The sequence below is a fragment of the Pinus tabuliformis genome, chromosome 4_1 (assembly GCF_031772625.1).
Source record: "Pinus tabuliformis cultivar Carrire ecotype Pingquan chromosome 4_1, CPIR1, whole genome shotgun sequence".
Lineage (NCBI taxonomy): Eukaryota > Viridiplantae > Streptophyta > Pinopsida > Pinales > Pinaceae > Pinus > Pinus tabuliformis.
Genome location: NC_142303.1, coordinates 467,356,225 through 467,377,075, shown reverse-complemented (window position 1 = coordinate 467,377,075; position 20,851 = coordinate 467,356,225). Strand labels below are relative to the sequence as shown.

The 20,851-nt window shown below is 37.4% G+C and overlaps 1 protein-coding gene across 1 annotated transcript; it reads right to left on the bottom strand.

Moving 5' to 3' along the window:
* Positions 1-6,418: 6,418 nt before the first annotated feature.
* On the bottom strand, positions 6,419-7,955 carry LOC149176467 (ethylene-responsive transcription factor ERF039-like). The gene has a single exon (XM_089423119.1). It carries the CDS (start codon positions 7,804-7,806, stop codon positions 7,261-7,263), a length of 546 nt encoding a protein of 181 aa, XP_089279245.1. The 5' UTR covers positions 7,807-7,955; the 3' UTR covers positions 6,419-7,260.
* Between the last annotated feature and the right edge of the window lie 12,896 nt (positions 7,956-20,851).

Here is a 20,851-nt window from a genome sequence, read left to right as displayed (position 1 = left end):
AAAACTATTAGTCATCGGATGAGTCCACTGGAGCTAGGTCATTCGCACTTGAACTAGGTAATTTTTTCTAAGGGAGACATGGGATATGTTTCTCAAAGCAATTGAGGTGAGAATTCCACTGCTAGATCTATAACTGAATGAGTTGAAATTCTTTATAAATTTCCTCTACTCCATGATCAGTCTTTGAAGAGCTAAATAGAGGGTTTGTCAAGGCTTTGGCCACAATATTCTTCATTAGCCAGTAAAGGTAGACATTTTTATTATATTGGGAGGTCTTGCCTCTGGAGTGACCCAGGTCCAGCACCAAGTCGCGTCATTCTTCCATATTTATCTCTGCACCTACTACTTGTTGATTTAATTCTGCTTCTCAGCCCGATATTAACTTACGAACGTGCATCGGAGTGCATGTTCGGAATGACTGAGTTGAGCCTTGAATGAGTCTCGATGTGGATTTGTGGCCCCTGCCCCTAGCTTGGCAAGGATTAGTTTGGAACCCGCCACGATGTTTCCCTACATTTATACCGCGCCCACGACCTCCACTACCTGAGGAGCCTTTGCTGGAGGAGGGGCGAACCATTTTGCTACTTAAAAAAACACCACAATGATATGAAACTCTAAGACAAGAATCCAAGACCTCAATCTCACAGCAGATAACAAGCTTCAGGTCATGGTACACACACTGTAAAAGTAAACCTGTAAGGATACCACAACATAAATCCATATAACAATGAGTGTTACGCCTATAAACCCAAAAAATTCCCCTGGAAATGATTTGGGTCTGTTGCAAGATTCTGGAAACATCAAACCAAGGCTCCCCAAACCATCTTAAGGCAAAATATAGAATCAAATCAAGAGGGACCTTACCCAGTAGACCCTGATTCTTAACAACCAGCAGAAGCAATGAACAAGAAAAGCAATAAACATAATCATCCATGCATGAGATATATATTGAATTCCAGACCAAAAAGCTCAAGTAATCCCCATGCGAGATAGAAGGATTCCAAAATAGAAAGAAATAATAGTACAATATTCAGACAACCCATCATAAAAACCAACATTTTCCTTCTAGAATTCATAGATGAAATTCCAACTGACTCCAGATGTATGAAATTCCATCATAAAAACCAACATTTTATAAAGAGTGGGGAACTAAAAAATTGTTTATATTTTCACTTTCCATTGTGATTAGATGTGTAGTTTATTCAATTCTTAATATGAAGTTGACATGTAGTTTTTAACAATATTAGTAACAAATAAATTTGAATGTAGATTATTAATGAAATATTTCAATATGCTTAAAATATTTCCGTATATACTTTTTAATCTAGGGTATGGAGGAACATTTATATTTCCTTCAATGTTTAATATGGAATTGAGATCTAGCACTTTAAAAAATGAATAGTAGTAATAATAATAGTCAATGTAAATATTATTTTATATATAGAGAGAACCTGTGCAAGAGAGATTGTATATATTATAAAAAAGTAAATGAAATTAACAAACTTATAATGGTTAAATTACTTTGTTAGTGTGTTGCTTAAGATGAAGGAGAAGTGTGTATATAAAGAGATAGAAAGAGAGAAAGACTCTATATTTAAAAATAAAAATAAAAACTTCTTGTGGTTAAAACATTAAATATTGTTGTGTTACTTAAGAGGAAAGAGATATGTAATTCCCTCTATTGATATTGAGATGCAACATTTATAGTAATTATTAATAACAAAAAAAATGTAAATATTTACCTATCTATCTATCTATCTATCTATATATATTTTTTTTCCGAAGAAGAGAATTCGTAATTTTCATTAAATCAGAAAATTACATGTTGTAGATGCTGAACGCATATGCTGTAGTGTGGGTAAACCACTTACAAAAGCAATACTTCAAGAGAAGTATGCAGAAGAGCCCTCAGAGAGGGCAGCAAGTAAATGGGTGTGTAAACCCCAACAGGAGGATACCCCAACCCATCCCCAAACAAAAATAACAGAAAAATAAAACACATAAGCTTCTGAGGAATGAGCAGAAAATTCGAAATGGCCGCCATGATAAGGAGGAGAGGCACGAAATGGAGGAAGCCACATCCTCCTCCACCCCCTCAAACTCTGCTCCTGAAACCGAAGAAACCAGAGGAAGATACCACCCATAACATCCTCAGAAACCAGAAGAAAACATCCAGGTCCAGCCATGATGAAAGCGGCATGAATCGATGCAGAGACAAAACTCCACACCACAGATCCCTCAACGCTCCATATAAACTGCAGAGGAAGACCAGCAAGCTGCCAAAAAAGGACCCAAAGCCTCAGCGAGGGAACCCATCAGGTCCCAATAGAGCAGAGACGGATCGATTCCGGGGGCAGAGGCGGCTAGGGCAGCCACCTCGCCCCCACGAAGAGTATCGAGAAACCCAACAAAACCCTCGCACCCGCTCCGCGGCTCAGCTCAAAAACGCCCAAGTCCAAAAATCTCCTGGTGAGACTGCCAAAGCAGAGCAGCACGGAAGTAGAGCAAAAAACCACCGGAAACCAGTAACGATGAACACACTCCGCCGCCTCCCAAAACAAAGCACAATGCAAATCACCGGAACCCTGCCGCAGAGCCTCAGAGCCCAAGCAGAGTATTGGGCACAGAGCCTCGCTGAGGTAAACAGCACGTCGCAAGGGAAGAGGTCCGCAGGAAGCGGCGGAATCCCCTCCACAGGCTACAGAAATCGCAGAACTTCAATCCCACCTGGCACAGCGAAACCACGGCACCGGTACAACAATGCGTCGAAGCACCAAGCGATGGAAGAGCGGCCAGAAGCCACACCAGAGGCAAGCCCTGCCGCCGCAGGTGCCGGCGGCTGCAAGAGCCGAGTGAAAACCCTAGCTACTCCGCCTCCTATCTATCTATATATATAAAGAGAGAGACTATATATATTCTATAAAGCAAATGAAACAAAATAAAATAAAATAATTTATGGTTAAAACATTTTATTAGTGTGTTGTTCAAGATGAAAGGAAATGTGTAATTCCTTCCAAGCTTAGCATGGAGTTGACACATGGCATATATATATATATATATATATATATATATATATATAGATATATATATATATATGAGTAGCATAGATCCATGTTAAATTTGAATCTATCAAGTAACGAGAGGGACCAAATCTCTTAATGTGCAAACCTTTCTTCAAGTTTTGCAATCTAAAAAAGGTGTACACTTTAAGAGATTCGATCCCTATCAATGCTTGATAGATCTGGGGTTAACATGGATCTATGTTGGTGTCACATTAATGTTGATCCTTGTCATATTAATATTTGTCAACTGTGAATCCATTAGAAGGATTGAGGGGAAGAAGGAGAAACCGGCTCTAAAGCAAAGATGGATAGGGTTTACATGGGGGATGCTGTCACAGAGCGCTGCGAGGAGACAGAAACAACAGCGAAACCCGGGAGATTGAGCGCTGGACTGCTCGAACTGTATGCGTCGATCCGGATCGGGTACTGCAGAGGACAAGAACACAAATCCCCTGCAACAAATCGAGCATTGGATGAAGAATGGTCGGCTCACAGTTCATGTTCTTTTTCTTATTTACTGAATAAGGGTTATTTTCACGGCAAAACACTCGCCCATCCTGTAACAGGTCACGGCCACGAGGAAATAAATCGCCATTGTCCAGATCCGTTGTCGATAGCGCAACCCCGCCTTGATCCGCGCCTTTTGACTGCGATTAAGGGTAAGTATGGAGCGCTGAGGCCGGAGTTTAGTCAATACACAGATCCGCAGCTGTTAACGCAACTCCACCTTGAATCGCACCCTCTGTACGCGTTAAAGGGTAAATATGGAACGGAATGGCCAGAGTGGGCCGCGCAAGCAGGGGCCACACGGAATTCCGCCCCCCCATTCACAGGCGGAAGAAGAAGAAATGGCTCATACCCGACATCAGAGAGCCCTGGTGCCATAATTCCGTCAGATCTAGCTTACAAACCTGTAGATCAGGGCCTCACCAATATAGATCTGCTCCAGATCTTCATTAAATCTATTGAAGGCAAACATTTATGCATAAGACTCAGTAAAGGGACGAGCGTACACGAATTAAAGAAGAGGGTCCAGGGGCATATAGGAACCCCAGCACAATATCAAAACCTTATATATTATGGATACAGTTTACAGGACAGCCAAACACTCCAGCACTACGGTATAACCAGCGATTCAACCATCATTCTAAATCTGCGACTGTGTGGTGGAAGCAGCGGTTCCAGCTCAAAAAACACCAACTCTTTTCAGGATGCAGTGAAGGGGAAAAAAATGGAAAACAAAACAGTACCACCATCAGAGCTGTCAGGGCCATACATAGTTGAACAAAAGCCGGAATCACCAACCCTACAAGTTACTGTGCCTGAGGTAAATAACATATATACCGATTTATCCAATACTGTTGTTATTTGTAGATTCAATGGCTTCTGGCCTAAATCAGATGCCCTGCATCAATGGATCTACTCATCTTGGTCACCCAACTGTGAAATTTACCTCTGCCCTAAGGGGTTTTTCATAGTTAGAGTTAATTCAGAACAGGAAAGAGACAGCATAATCAATCAGGGCCCTTGGTTCTGGGGCAGTGCCGGCCTCTTCATCACCCCCTGGTTCTCGGAATTCGATGCTACAACAATGATAGTCTCAAAAATGCCTGTATGGGTGAGACTACATGGACTCCCACTCCATTTCTGGCATCACAAAGTATTATTCGCCATTGGGAATTCACTAGGGAAATTCCTAAAAATGGATGATGAAAGAGCTATCAGGGGAATCTTCACATTTGCCAGAATATGTGTAGAAGTGGATTTGAGTGATGGACTACCAGACCACATCACGCTGAACTTTAATAATACTCAATGGATCCAGCAGCTTGATTATGAAAACACAGCATTCCGATGCAGGACTTGTTTGCAGACAGGGCACCTTCAAAATAACTGCCCATTAGCCCGAAAGGACCCCAGGAAAACTAAGAAACAACCTAAAAAGCCCAAAGGCTGGCAGAACACAGATCCAATAGAAGAAGAGGACATAAATGAGGAACCCACAGAGAACCTGATGGAACCAGCCACTCAAGCGGGACAGAAACAAACACAGGCAGCAAATACCCCTTCCACTCATGCGGGGCCGATCATCACAGATCTGCATCAGGAATTACAATTGGAAGTAAGTGGCATAAAGAGAACCCACAGCTCAGAGGGCTCAAAATCAGACAAAGAACCACAAATGAACACAATGGGAAACCAGCTAGCTATCATTACACCCAATGCTGACTCAGGAGGATGGCGTCGGGTGGAAAAGAAGAAGGGGAGAAAAGAATAGGCCAGCTGGAACATACAATTTTCTTTTTTTACTGTTACTCTGTTGTTTCATGTTTTTACAGGAATAGTTACTCTTGCTACCAGTGTTATTGTTTTTTCTTTTCGCTGCCTGTCATTGCAGGTTCAGCCATTTGCATATGCCTTGGCATCTACAAAATGTAATTTTATCAATATATGAATAAAATTACGATTTTTTCCTAGGGAAAAAATATTTGTCAAGTGTGGTTGGCCATGGATGATGTTACATTAATGTTAGTGTCAATGTTGCATTGATGTTAATGTTAATGTACATTAATGGTTGAAGAGGGTTAACAAGATTGACTATGTTAATTATTTGTATTTTATAAATAAAAAATTAAGATTACTTGTGTTATTAAAAGTTTTTTTTTTTTTAATTAAATAACTGATTTTAAATTCTAAAATTTACTCGTTTATTTTTTTCTATTCTGAAAGAGATGATCATCCCAAATTTTATTTTCTTTTAGAGTATCCTTATAACTTTTAAAACAATAGGTAATTCATATAATTCACCATATCTTATAACTTTTAAAACAATAGCTAATTCATATAATTCACCATATCTAATACTTGTAAAAGGAAAAATAAAATTTCCTAAATGTGAGTATATCTAATACTGAATTGAAAATTGTTAAACATGAGTTATTATTGCTCGCCGGAAAGCAAACATTTTTAAATGTGAATCATTATTACAATGATCCAGATATTAGAATTGCTGCTCGAAGGGCATGGAAATATTAATTATTGTCCATGCATAAGGAAATGTTAAGAAATTTGTCGATATTTTATTTTTATTTTTTGAACCTTTTGTTTTTGTTGTCTTTATTTTTATTTTCTAAATTTTTTGTTTTGTTTGTAAAATAACTAGGGACAAAACCTAAGTGATAAAATTCCACCGTGCATAAAAACTTAAAACTCTGATCATCCCTTAAAATTTTGCTAAAATGGAGAACTCTTATCATCCTTAAAATTTGGCCAAACTCAGAGCTCTGATCCAAATCTGTCATAAAATTCCAACATGCATGAAACGTAAAACTCAAAACTCTGATGATCCCTTAAAATTTTGCTATAACTAAAGATCAATCCTTAAAATTTGGCCAAACTCAGAGATCTGATCCAAAGCTTCCTCATAAGATTCCAACCGGCATACAACTTAAAACTCGAAACTCTGATCATCCCCTAAAATTGTACTAAAATTGAGAACTCTGATCGTCCTTAAAATTGGGCCAAACTCAGAGCTCTGATCCAAATCTTCGTCACAAGATTCCAACCTGCATAAAACTCAAAGCTCAGATAATCCCTTAAAATTTTGCTAGAATTGTAAACTCTGGTCATTCCTTAAAATTTGGCCAAACTCAGAGCTCTGATCCAAATCTTCGTCATAAAATTCCAACATTGATAAAACTTAAAACTTAAAAATCTGATCATCCCTTATAATTTTGCTAAAATTGAGAGCTTTGATCATTCCTTAAAATTTGGCCCAACTCAGAGCTCTGATCCAAAGCTTCGTCATAAAATTCCAACCTGCATAAAAACCTTAAAACTTTGCCAAACCCAGAACTCTGATCCAAATCTTCGCCATAAAATTCCAACATGCATCAAACTTAAACTCAAAACTCTGATTATCCCTTAAAATTTTGCTAAAACTGAGAACTCTGCTCATCCCTTAAAATTTGGCCAAACTCAAAGATCTGATCCAGACGTAAAACACGGATCATCCCTTCAAAATTTGGCGAGATTCAATGTTTTATGGTATGTTTGCTCCCAAAGATGAGCCATTTCACAGCAACAATTCACTAATCTCTTCTCTGAAAAAAACAATTCACTAATCTCATCAATTTCTTAAATAAGTATAAAACTTAACTCGAATTTCAGGGCGGAATCTTCACCAAAAATAAAAAAATTAGAAAGCCCCACTGCCCCAGTTTTCCATCATCGGGAACAGAACCTCAAAATCATCCATAGGCACATCCAATGGTGGAAAATCCTCTGAAGTTAGAGACTCGCCATTATCCATCTCTTCCGGAACAGAGTCCCAAAATGCTGACATCTCTTGGCCGTCATTCCTACATTCCACCTCCGTATGGGAAATTGAGAACTCCGCGTCTTCAGAAGGAAGCGGGAATTCTCCTGCGGCGTACTTGGCGGCGGCAGCTTGAATTTGTGGCGGTGATAGAGATGAAGCGCAGGAGATTTCCGGCAGGGAGTGGGGAAAATTGAACTTGCCTTTCGATCCCCTGAGACAATACACGGCAAAATCGTAGGCGCGGGCAGCCATTTCCGGCGTGTCATAGGAGCCTAGCCAAATTCTGCGAGTAGAATGGGGCATTCGAATTTCCGACACCCATGTCCCCCATTTTCTCATTCGGATTCCCTTGAACTGCCGTGACTTCCGTGAGCGGTTTTCGCGTCTGTTGCGGCGGTTCTGGTTTTGCGAGGGTTTAGTCATGTCGGGTTGTTGCTGGGGTATTCGGGAGTCTAACTCAAGACGTGTTTGCAAAGCTCGAATTCGTTAAAACGAGGAGGTATTGTTATGGCGAGAGGGTTCAAATTCAGGACGCATGAAGATCTTTCTACACTATCGCAACTAAATCTCTCTGCTTCGGATGACGATGAGACTGTAAGGTGAGTCGCAGCATATATAGAGAGACAGAAACCGCGTTACGCGCTGAGTGCGTACGGATGGTACACCTGGCAGCTTAAAAGATTGATAAAGGGGCCGCGGCAATGACATGCGAAAGGTGAATATAATCTTATTGGTGAATTTGATTGGATGAGTCATCAGGATGGCTTGGCTCCTCTCGGAGAACGCTGAACACTTAATTCATGCTTCTCAGATAAATGGGCACTTTTTCCAGTCGTCTACTCTTCACTTGGAAATAGATGGTCTAACCCTAACTTTGGTGCCATCACTTTTAATTCCAGTCTTGCTCGCGCTTCAGTAATGTGTCATTGCGATTGACAACCAAATTTTTAAATATAGTTTTCCTTCAATCTAATTATCAGTTTTGAAATATAGTTTTTTTTTTTTTTTTTAAGAATATTTATGATTTTTCGATTAAAAAAAACAATATTCGAATTTACACTAGTTTAGCGGGAAAAAAACGTTTATTCGTTTTATTAAGCATCACCCAAAAAACTATTGCATTCCATTCATCGTTAATGTGTATTGAATTTTTTATATTTCTTTTATAATGTATGCTCACTGTAGATGTTGTCAAACGTAGTAAATAAATTGTGTGTATATTAATTACAAGTCATTGGTGTACATAAAATTATCTATATGATGATTTAGTTTGATGATTTTTGAGTAGGATGTACACATGTTATTTCAGGGAAATAACAACTTCAAAAGATATAATTGACTCTAAAAATCAATGTTATTCCAAAAACAATCATGATCATGAAGTGATTGGTTTTATTTATTTAATTTTATAGTTGCATATTGATTTCCTTAACATGTAAATGTAAATATATTCCAGAGTAGTTGTGAGTAAGAGTAGTTGTGAGTATTAGTGGTTGATTTGTGGTTTTTTTTAAATTGAAATAGATAAACTAGCATTTGCACCAAATGTTGCAAAGGAAACGCCGTAAGGCATAAATTGAGGAGCAATGGCGACATAGGAATAGGAAAATCTAAATAAGATGCAGAAATGTGCATAAATTGAGGAGCAATAGTGACATAGGAATATGCAAATCTAAATAAGATGCAGAAATGTGCATAAATTGAAGAGCAATGGTGACATAGGGATAGGCAAATCTAAAAAAGATGCAGAAATGTAACAATCAACATCTGGGGACATTTGTCCCCACGTCGCACCTCCTTTAATAAAAACTCTATCACGATGGTGCACATGCAAGCCTATACAACTTGTACCAAATTTCAATTTAAGATTGCGTTGACAACAAAGAGCAACCTAGAAAATTTTTTTGAACTTGTTAAACTGTTTTCATGGCGTACACCAGTTTGGATACCAGTTGTCCAGAAGAGCACGTTTCAATGTATTTTCCTCCATTTCCGGTATAACCAGAATCACCATTGGAATTCACATGGAAAAACAATTCAGTCTCTATCAATGCCATTAAATGCAATACACATATTAGATATAGGTGCATAGTCTCTATCATCTCATGTTGGCAGAAGCAGTAAAAATGATTTCAATTATTGAGAAGTAAATCAGTCATCTAATCCAATCCAGCTCAAAATTAACACTCATGCCATCCATCAACATCATGGATTCGTTAAATTTGCAGGTATGGATCCTCCCATATTTTGCTATTTCTTGCTATTTCATGACCCTTCACAGTTTAAAAAATTGATAGCTTCTGGAAGTTGTAATATTAGCAGCCAATCAAATTTGAAATGAATTAATACAATCAAACAGAATATGTAGCCCACATTCTGTCCAAATACGATTTGCAGGCTCTGGATTCATAAACCAAAGAAATTTGCAGGTCCAAAGGAGGCTCTTTGAAAATGCTTCGATTGACTTTGTAAGAGTGTTGATATTCATTTGTTATTGTATTAAAAATGGCTGATTCGAACATGTGAATCCTCACTTTGGGGTCATCATGTCTCTTACATATGCAAATGGCAACTGATCCCGACGATAAAAGATTTCTAATTCATTGAATAACAATAGATTCATTGGAAGGGTGTGCTTTCTCAATATCAGTGCAGTGTCAGCCACATCTGTAATGCCAACAACAACACACAAAATAAAAAAATTAGTTACAGAGAGAACCAACCTCAAAACAAATCTCAGATGCTATCACACTAAAACTTCACCATAATTGAGCAAAGCTGAGTTCTCATACCACTGCATGAGGGAAGATTTTCAGAGCTCCAAGGTTGCAAGCCATCGGCACAGTAACTATCCATTTGATACCTCACAGCTTCTTTGCTCCACTTTCTCCATATGACTGTAAAAACGGCTTCCTCCATGTTATGAGTATTGTAAGGATGCTTTGAGACAACAATATCAACATTGTGAGTTACAAGGAGATTTTCCAAAATTAACAAAGGATCAAGAACAAGTTGTAGCTTGGCATCCATCCAAATGTTTTAAACACAGTTTGGGAAGAGCCTGTGGGAAAGATACTTGGGAATGAGGCCATTCATTACAGATTCCTTATATGGCAACTCCCTGACCAAAACAATGTGCCAAATTCCAATTCTATGAGACTCATTGGGCTTGATCTAGTATCTAGAAAGAAGTGTGAGAGTTACATTGTCCATAAACACGAAGAAACAAATGTTTTGTTGTAATCTTCCTAACATACTTGGGTTTTTAAATCTTTCTTAGGCTCCAAATATAGTTGAAATTACCACACCCCCCTTGCACTATTCCATGACCTTCCTGTCTTCTTCAGAGACAAGGAACCCTCGGGTACGGTAATTGGCAAAACCACAAGGCAAATCAGTCCCTTCAGAATAATTGAAGTACCTTTTTCTTTCCTTCACATCCAGAGTTCCACCAAAGGTCACTGGACCTGCTGAATAGGGGTTTTCAGGTCCTTTCATGTACTGTAGCCGAGATTTACCAAATAACTCTTCTTTCTGAATCTGATGAACAATAGCCGAGACTGCCAACAACAATGAAACATAGTTTTAGCCTGATTGCTTTAACAGACATGCAGGCCATATGGTAATGTTTCTTGATAGATCTCTCAAATTGTTAAATACGAGGATCTGTAATTACCTGAAAACTCAGAATATAAGTGGCAAGATCGATTTTCCATGGCTGTAGCTTTCCTAAGAAAATACTTCTCCGCTTCATAATCTGAAGGGTATTCGAGCAACTGCATTGCAGAAGACAATAGAAATTGTAAATTAATACCCATCATGATTGAACCTTTCAGGACTCATATAAGCACAAGTGCCCACAAAGGAATTGCACTAGGGCAAAGTGTGAGCCAACACAGTTCTGACACCGAAATCGGGAATCTTGACTTCTCTTATTGATCAGTAAATTGGAGGGCTTTATATCATGGTGAACAATTTTGTTCTGGTGCAGGTAATGCAATCCCTTGAGCACCTGCCTGGCAACCTCAGCCAAATAGTGTTCTGGGATTTTCTTATGGGTTTGAAGAACCTACGCAAGGGTTCCACCATCCATGTAGTCCAACACAAAAGAGACTCATATATTTGTACCATCTCAAATCAACATCTGTCCCCACATTGCACCTCCTTCAATAAAAACTCTGTCACGATGGCGCACATGCAAGCCTATACAACTTGTACCAAATTTCAGTTCAGGATTGTGTTGACAATGAAGAGCCACCTGGAAAAATTCTTTGTTTCCGTTTGAGTTAAAAATGTTTTCATGGCATACACCGAGTTTGGATACCAGTTGTCCAGAAGAGCACGTTTCATTCTATTTTCCTTCATTCCTGGTATAACCAGAATCACCACTGGAATTTACAATGGAAAACAATTCAGTCCTATCAACTCCATTAAATGCAATACACATATTAGATATAGGTGCACAGTCTCTATCATCTCATGTTGGCAGAGGCAGTAAAAATGACTTCAATTATTGAGAAGTAAATCAGTCATCTAATCCAATATAGCACAAAATTAACACCCATGGCATCCATCAACATCATGTATTGGTTAAATTTGCAGTTATGGATCCTCCCATATTCTGCTCTTTCATGACCCTTCACATTTTAAAAAATTGATAGCTTTTGCAAGCTATAATCTTAGCATCCAATCAAATTTGAAATGAATTAATACAATCAAACGGAATATGCAGCCCACATTCTGTCCAGATACGATTTGCAGGCGCTGGATTCATAACCTAAAGAAATTTGCAGGTCCAAAGGAGGCTCTTTGAAAATTCTTCGATTGACTTTGTAAGAGTGTCCATATTCATTTGTTATTGTATTAAAAATGGTTGATTCGAACATGTGAATCCTCACTTTGGGTGTCATCATGTCTCTTACATATGCAAATGGCAACTGATCTTGATGATTGAAGATTTCTAATTCATTGAATAACATGCAAGAAAATAGCTTCATTGGAAGGGTGTGCTTTCTCAATATCAGTGCAGTATCAGGCACATCTGTAATGCCAACAACACACAAAATAAAAAATTAGTTAAAGAGAGAACCAACCTCAAAACAAATCTCAGATGCTATCACACTAAAACTTCACTATAATTGAGCAAAGTTGAGTTCTCATACCACTGTTGTAGGAATCTTTTCAGAGCTCCAAGGTTGCAAGCCATTGGCACATTAATTGTCCATTTGATATCTCACAGCTATTTTTCTCCCCCCACTTTCTCCATCTGACTATAAAAATGGCTTCCTCCATGGTATGCGTATCACAGGGAAACGATAAAGAATACCAAATGTAACCAATTACCTGGAAAATGCAATAAAGGCCTTGTGCGTTGGGGCACTGAAGGAGAATTGTCAATATGTCAACTACAAAATATATCCATCCCATGTTATTAATTTATTTTTGCACACAACTTAGAAACTAATTAGAAGCATATGTTAACAATAACATAGACAAACTTTAATGTACATTTTGCTGAATTTAACAATAGTATTGGCTTATTAGATTCTGTTTGGAACAACTTAGTAAATGAAACTGAAAGAGTTTTATATGCCATTTATGCTTTTTATTTACCTTTGTTCTGTTTGTCCGTTGCAAGTATTAGATCAAACTATTTAAAGTCTGTAGGTGATATAGACCTTGATATAGAAGTTATCTCTATTCCACGTTTCTTGGCTGCATTCTTCATCTTGGGATCTGCAGGACCGCCCTTCAAATAGTTTCAACATATTAATATGTGATACCTATTTATTGCATTATAATAGACAAAAATACCGATTCAATTAGCCTTGACCCATGATAAGCTAGAACCTACCTCATGGTAGTCAATAGTTCCAACAGAGTCAATTTTGAATGCTGATGTCAATCCCCTTTTCTACACAGCATCACGAAATACAGCTTCTGCAGTGGGACTCCGACAAATGTTGCCTTCCAAGAACAAGAATAAAAAGAGATTATTTTCCTGGAGAGATTAGCAAATATTTTTTCAACTACTTAAGATATCTAAACTTGCAATGCTTTTATCATTCCCAATTGCAACAATAGGAGCCAATAACAAATCATTATCCTTGACAAATCAGATAATAATTTTTCCACAGCTAATAATCATTATCCTTCTTGACACTGATATGCATCACGGCCCTGAAAAAGCAATCATGACCATTGAGATATTAACGGTAACTAGTTACTAGGATTTCTGCTTTGTAAAGGACTGAAGTAATGCATAACTCTACATGAAATATTTAGTTACCATGAATTGGTAATTATTCTACAATGTTTTTATGAAGAAGTTTATAGTGGATATTATCTCATGTGATTGTTCTTTTTGTTCCATTTTCCACTGGCAAGTTAAACTCATGATTAAATATTAAAAAATGTGTATCATTATAAACTCAACAACTTATGTAAACATGAAGCGGGCTCACGTATTTAAATGAAACTGAAATGCATCACTCAACACTAAAAACAGAAAGATGGAAACCAAATCCTTTGCCCTGGATTCCACTAAAATGTTTCAACTAGATTTAATGACTAAAGACACAAACATTGAGTGCAGAGAGCATAATAAGCCACACTCCTTGGTGACCGGCTCTGTTTTGACATGAAACTGACAACCAAAAACACACAAAAATAATCTAGAAAATACATACTATGGAGAGACCTTATGGAAGCAGTAAATTGACCATTGAACTTAGAAAGTTCAGGCAACTGGAAGTAGCAAACAAAGTGATCATGTCAAGAGTCGGACCCTTGTTTCAATGGCCCTTCTTCCTTAGAAGCAGAAGGGCTTATTTGTTAAAGGATAAGCCCTAGTCCATTAAGATTGATCATTAAAGCATCTGCTTTTAGGGGTTGTATGATGGGCAAAATAGTTGAGACAAAGCTAAGGCCTTTCTAAGGTGAGATTTCCCTTCCTCTCTCTTCCACATCTAAGGCTGGACCTTGATGTAATGCTCTGAGTTACCACAAATAACTAGAGAAATACTAAAATACTAAATACACCAAATATAGAAAGGCAGGGTGGCTCAAAAGTATAATAATGATGAGACACATCTACATCTCTTATAAATAGGAAAATATCTCTTAATAACCAAAATATTGAAAAATCATACACAACTGTGTGAGAATGGCTATGATAATCTCTTATATATAGTAATTAGGCCCTCCTTATTAATGAGGACCCAGTTCCCCATTAATGTACCATTTCTTTATCTTGTGTCATCATGGCAAAGTTGTACCCTAACTAACAACCCCAGCTGCCCCGCAGCTTCCACCCAATCAAGAGTTGGCATTTAGCCCCTAGACTCCATACTAATTTCTCTAGCAATTTTATTCAGATCTGGTTTTATCGTAAAAACTGCCAGGATTTTGTCAACAGTTGATCCTTAAACAGCAATGAAAATATTTAATGGTATTTCTGTGCTCGGTATAAATATTTAAGGTTGTTAAAAATATATTATCGTAGAGTTATTGTCTGTATGACTATTACTTACCTTGATGGGACTTTGAGAATCTGAAAATGTGTAGAGAACCGCAAACTGAAAGCTCTTGGATAAACCAAAAACATGTCATAGATGGAATGGCAATGGGCATGATAAGCAGTGTGCCTATTGTGGCAATCAAAGCTATTCTACCTATGAGTTCCAAAATAAATCTAAGCATTGTTGTTTGATAAAGCTAACACCACTAATAGTCCCTGGGCAGCTCAATCGGCGGTGGATGTCCTATAAAGTCTTATGTAAAGTTTGTGGTCCAAAATCCTTAATTAACTTGTGTACAGTGTGTGGGAGCGTGCATAGATTCGCCTAAAAGTTTAGTCGTAGTAGTCACAATTGACTCCATATCATGCGAATTCAAACCTGTACCTGGCTTAGTTGTTGATTCTTATATATATATATATATATATTTAAAAGCAGCTGCTAAAACACTCTGATGATGTATCAGGGATCTAACAATGATAGGACAAGGGATAGCCATGCGGGTCTCTGCGTTGCGGAACTTCAATAGAATTTAGACAACGAGGCACACAAGGATAGTGCACAACCTTTAGTGTCTATGTCCTTTTGTATTTTTGACAGTTGGTACTTGGTAACTAGCTTAACAGGTTGTAAAGTTGTTCAGTGATATCCACTAATTCTGTAAGCTTCACAATAGCAAGGCAAGGATGACAGAATCCCCTTGCGGGCACCTTAGGCTAGTTTGAAACTCGTCAGAGAGATGGTTGTCCAATTATGGGCAAACGATGATAAATATGTAGTCTATCGTAGTAGTATCATTTTGTACAAAAGTAGCCCAATGAGCTATCTTAATTTTGTTGCAGTTCCATAACGTTGGTTGTTACCCTGCATTAGACCAGTTTAGCCTAATTGGTGAATTCCATATATTTCTGTAGTAACCGTGTACTAAATCTCATCGAATGTTCAGGAAACTGTACATCCTAAGTTTTAATAATCCTTAAATTAGAGGTATATATTGCAGTCATTTTTTTCATGTTTGAGTTCCACGACTTTCAGCTCGAACTTAACTCTTTGATTATCAGGCACCCACCTTGGCTTGAGAGGTCACACCCATAGCATTAATAGCCTAAGGGGATATTGATTCACTAGTGAGGTTGGCGAAGTGTTAAGCTGTCCCCCAAGCTTTCTCACTGTGGGCTACCCCATCCATATGGCACCAAGGAATGAGGCTAGGTGCAGATCTCAGAGGATTTTAACAGAATAGTTATCCCTTAGACCCCGCACCTCAGTCGGAGGATGCAGCCCCTCACATCATGTTTCTTCTTGAAACGCTCAAAAGGGTAGAAGAAAATTTCTATGTCCTAACCAGACGTTTGCTGGTATTCAGGCATTACTAAAATTTGCTCTCTGCAATCATTGGGTGGATTGTATGACTGTAAAAATCTCCAGTGCCAGTTTATTATGATTTGTTCTAATAGAAACATAGATGAGAAATTGGGTCAGGGTTTTTAAGAATATAGAAGCTACGAAGAACCTAGCTCCTTTAGTTGAATTGAATAGAACTACAAAAATTTAGTTCGCTCAAGTCAGGCATGATACAAAGAATTGTGATTGGCTTCAGGCTTTGGATCTATAGTGTACAATATACTATAATCTTCTACAATTGAATGGCTGACAATAATGGTAGACACTATGGAAGCATCATCGCGAACAATGACCGATACCGAACGAACTCGTTGAATCATTGGATGGACGGTACTCACCAAGGCAAACAAAGAGAACTCCAAAAGGCTTGGAGGTTGCAGATGAATCAGACGCCATGGACCTCAATGCTTCTCTTCGTCCTCCTGGTGCTCCTCTTCGTCCTCCTGGTCTGCTGCAAGTTCGGATTAAACCTGCAAACTTTTGGCCTGAAATGAGATGATAAGTTGTGCTAAAAATGGGTGAAGGTGCAACAATTTGGGAGGGAGAAGCTTTCAGAGAAAAGAATGAACTGCGAAAGAATGGGCAATGAATGAGGCTGCACACCATCAACTTCATCTGCCACCCACGGATTGATAAATCCACGCAGTTCTTGGAGCGAGAGTATTCCTATAAAGTACAAATATTGATATAACAGCACAAGGCTACGCATGGAGGGAAGAAAGACACGAAGAGTCTCTGTGAAGAGTCTCATCGCCAGCAGGCAGTCTCTGCGAAGAGTCTCATCCAGCAGGCCAGGCCTGGCCTTTCATGGCCCATTACCATGGGAAAAAAACCATTTTTCTATGAAAAAAACAGATTAAACGAACGGCAGAAAACACCCCAATCATCTAACACACAGAATCAATGGCTCAGGATCACACACGTCACATTTTAGGGATGTCTTTCTCCAAGGGAACGCCTTACGCCGTAAAAATAAAAATGGATTGTAAAATTACATTATTCCAATATTTAAACACATCGGCTTACTTTTCGCACACATTTATTTTTCTTTCATGAGATTAAGTAGCTGATAATTTAAATGCCTATGATGTCAACTTTTCCCAAGGTTAACCCTGCCCTTTTCTCTTTCAAGTGTCTACAAATATTTGGTACCTTTTCTTTATGATTCAAAGTGCAGCATTCTTCATTTATGGTTGGTTCAAAGTGCATCATTCTTCATTTATGGTTTTTATTGCAGATTTTCTGGTTTCCTTTCTATTTATGAGCCTAATGAATACTAAACGTTTCAAACATTTTGTGGACTTCTTGTCACTTCCTTCTGTGGAAGAAACGGAAGCAATAAGAACCATAACAGAAACATGAAACATGCAAATTATTTTGAGAACACCTTGATGGAAAATGTATTTAGTCGCATTTTCAAACAGATTAGAATGAAAATCATGGAGCAATACAGCTCAGTTACAATCCTAAGGTCACTTTATTTTGTTTCATAGTATTTGAACAGTTTAATTACTTTGAACTTATGCAGGTTCTAGATTCTCTCTTTGTATTCAAAGGGTATGGAAAAAAGTTAGAAAAGAGTTAACTGTAACTTTTTTCAGGTTTGATAGATACATGAAATTTATAATTTATATAAAAATGTAATTGATATTAAAATAGAATTTATTGTTTATTATAAAATAGTTATAAATTCATTAAAGAATTATAGTTTAAGTGGTTTGGTAAATAATTCATTTCTTTACTTAGATAAGTTTAAGTCTCTAATAACATGTTGTCACTGGTCATTTGTGACATTTATAAAATAGCTTTATCTGGTTTAATCTTCACAGCCAATATTTCAAAATTATTAAATCTCCAAAATATTCTCATTATTCTAATAAAAAGCCACAAATATGTAAGTTTAAATCTCTAAAAATATGTTGTAACTAATCCCTTATAACATTTTTATAAACTAACTTTATCTAATGTAATCTTGACAGCAAATATTTTAAAGTTATTAATTCTTCCCAAAAAAAATCCCAGTACTCTAATAAGAAAAATCACAAATCCACTTATTTTTTTCCATTCTTGTACACCATAATGATTTACAGGTCTCTCAACCAGTGGAAACTTGTAACTTTATATTTTTGGTTGCACTCATTACTAAGCAATTTCAAATAGCAAAGAAAAGAAAGTGGAAATTAGCAACTGTATATTTTTGGTTGCACTCATTACCAAGCAAAATGAATACTAATACAAGCAATGTTAATACTTAATATTATGCAATTAGTCAAACTCTTTCATAATTGGGTTGCTATATTTCAGTTGGGTTGCCAGTGACATATGCCTCAGCATTAAATCAGATTCAATTTTTTGTTCTCTGTATTCTGAATTTCATCTGTTTTCTTGGTTTGTTAATTTTTCTTGATGGACAAAGGATTATATGGAATGTATAGAAATCGTAGAATTTGCAATCCCTTCATTTATTTCTAGGTATTTAGGGATTTGTATGCATATTTTAATATGCAGTCAATATTGTTCTAGAAATCTGAGTCTGTATATATCTAGCTATTGAATTTTCTGTTATGCATTTAAACAATAAAGCACAGATTCCAAATTCAGATCAGGTTAAGATGCTCTCTGAAAAAGCACATATTCCAATTGCAGCCACTGGATTAAAATAATGTGTTTTTTAGTTTTTGTTTTTTCAAAGATGTTACTTTACAATAAAAAAACAAAACCAATATCAGCCAATTTGAGAGCCCAGTTGATGAAGACAGCATCACTATCGTTATCGTTGAAAGATATGGTTCTTGAATCATGCTTTTTAACACAATTCAAGGTTTATGGATTTTCTATATGTTGCTTTGGTTGTTGCTTTTCTTTCTCCTCGTGCTGTGCAGCCCTAGAGAGCATAGGTTGCCCTTGCTTTATTCTGGTTTATACAATGGTAAATGGTATGCAAATTAAGTAGACTTTGTTGAGTCTTTTCTCTGCAAATGATGGAAACGTTATAAGTAGTAGTTGGCATAACATTATAAGTAGTAGTTGGCATTGCTATAGTACATTCTTATAGGTTAAGCGTAAATTAGATGGTTGTAAGAGATAGAGGTATATATTGCAGTCATTTTTTTCATGTTTGAGTTCCACGGCTTTCAGCTCAAACTTAACTCTTTGATTATCAGGCACCCACCCTGGCTTGAGAGGTCACACCCATAGCATTAATAGCCTAAGGGGATATTGATTCATTAGTGAGGTTGGCGAAGTGTTAAGCTGTCCCCCAAGCTTTCTCACTATGGGTTACCTCATCCATATGGCACCAAGGAATGAGGCTAGGTGCAGATCTCAGAGGATTTTAACAGAATAGTTATCCCTTAGACCCGGCACCTCAGTCGGAGGATGCAGCCCCTCACATCATGTTTCTTCTTGAAATGCACGCTCAAAAGGGTAGAAGAAAATTTCTATGTCCTAACCAGACGTTTGCTGGTATTCAGGCATTACTAAAATTTGCTCTCTGCAATCATTGAGTGGATTGTTTGACTGTAGAAATCTCCAGTGCCAGTTTATTATGATTTGTTCTAATAGAAACATAGATGAGAAATTGGGTCAGGGTTTTTAAGAATATAGAAGCTACGAAGAAGCGAAGAGTCTCATCGCCAGCAGAAGAGTCTCATCGCCAGCAGGCAGTCTCTGCGAAGAGTCTCATCCAGCAGGCTAGGCCTGACCTTTCATGGCCCATTACCATGGGAAAATAACCATTTTTCTATGAAAAAAACAGATTAAACGAATGGCAGAAAACACCCCAATCATCTAACACACAGAATCAATGGCTCAGGATCGCACACGTCACATTTTAGGGATGTCTTTCTCCGAGGGAACGCCTTACAGCGTAAAAATAAAAATGGATTGTAAAATTACATTATTCCATTATTTAAACACATCATCTTACTTTTCGCACACATTTATTTTTCTTTCATGAGATTAAGTAGCTGATAATTTAAATGCCTATGATGTCAACTTTTCCCAAGGTTAACCCTGCCCTTTTCTCTTTCAAGTGTCTACAAATATTTGGTACCTTTTCTTTATGATTCAAAGTGCAGCATTCTTCATTTATGGTTGGTTCAAAGTGCAGCATTCTTCATTTATGGTTTTTATTGCAGATTTTCTGGTTTCCTTTCTATTTATGAGCCTAATGAATACTAAACGTTTCAAACATTTTGTGGACTTCTTGTCACTTCCTTCTGTGGAAGAAACGGAAGTAATAAGAACCATAACAGAAACATGAAACATGCAAATTATTTTGAGAACACCTTGATGGAAAATGTATTTAGTTGCCTTTTCAAACAGATTAGAATGAAAATCATGGAGCAATACAGCTCAGTTACAATCCTAAGGTCACTTTATTTTGTTTCATAGTATTTGAACAGTTTAATTACTTTGAACTTATGCAGGTTCTAGATTCTCTCTTTGTATTCAAAGGGTATGGAAAAAAGTTAGAAAAGAGTTAACTGTAACTTTTTTCAGGTTTGATAGATACATGAAATTTATAATTTATATAAAAATGTAAT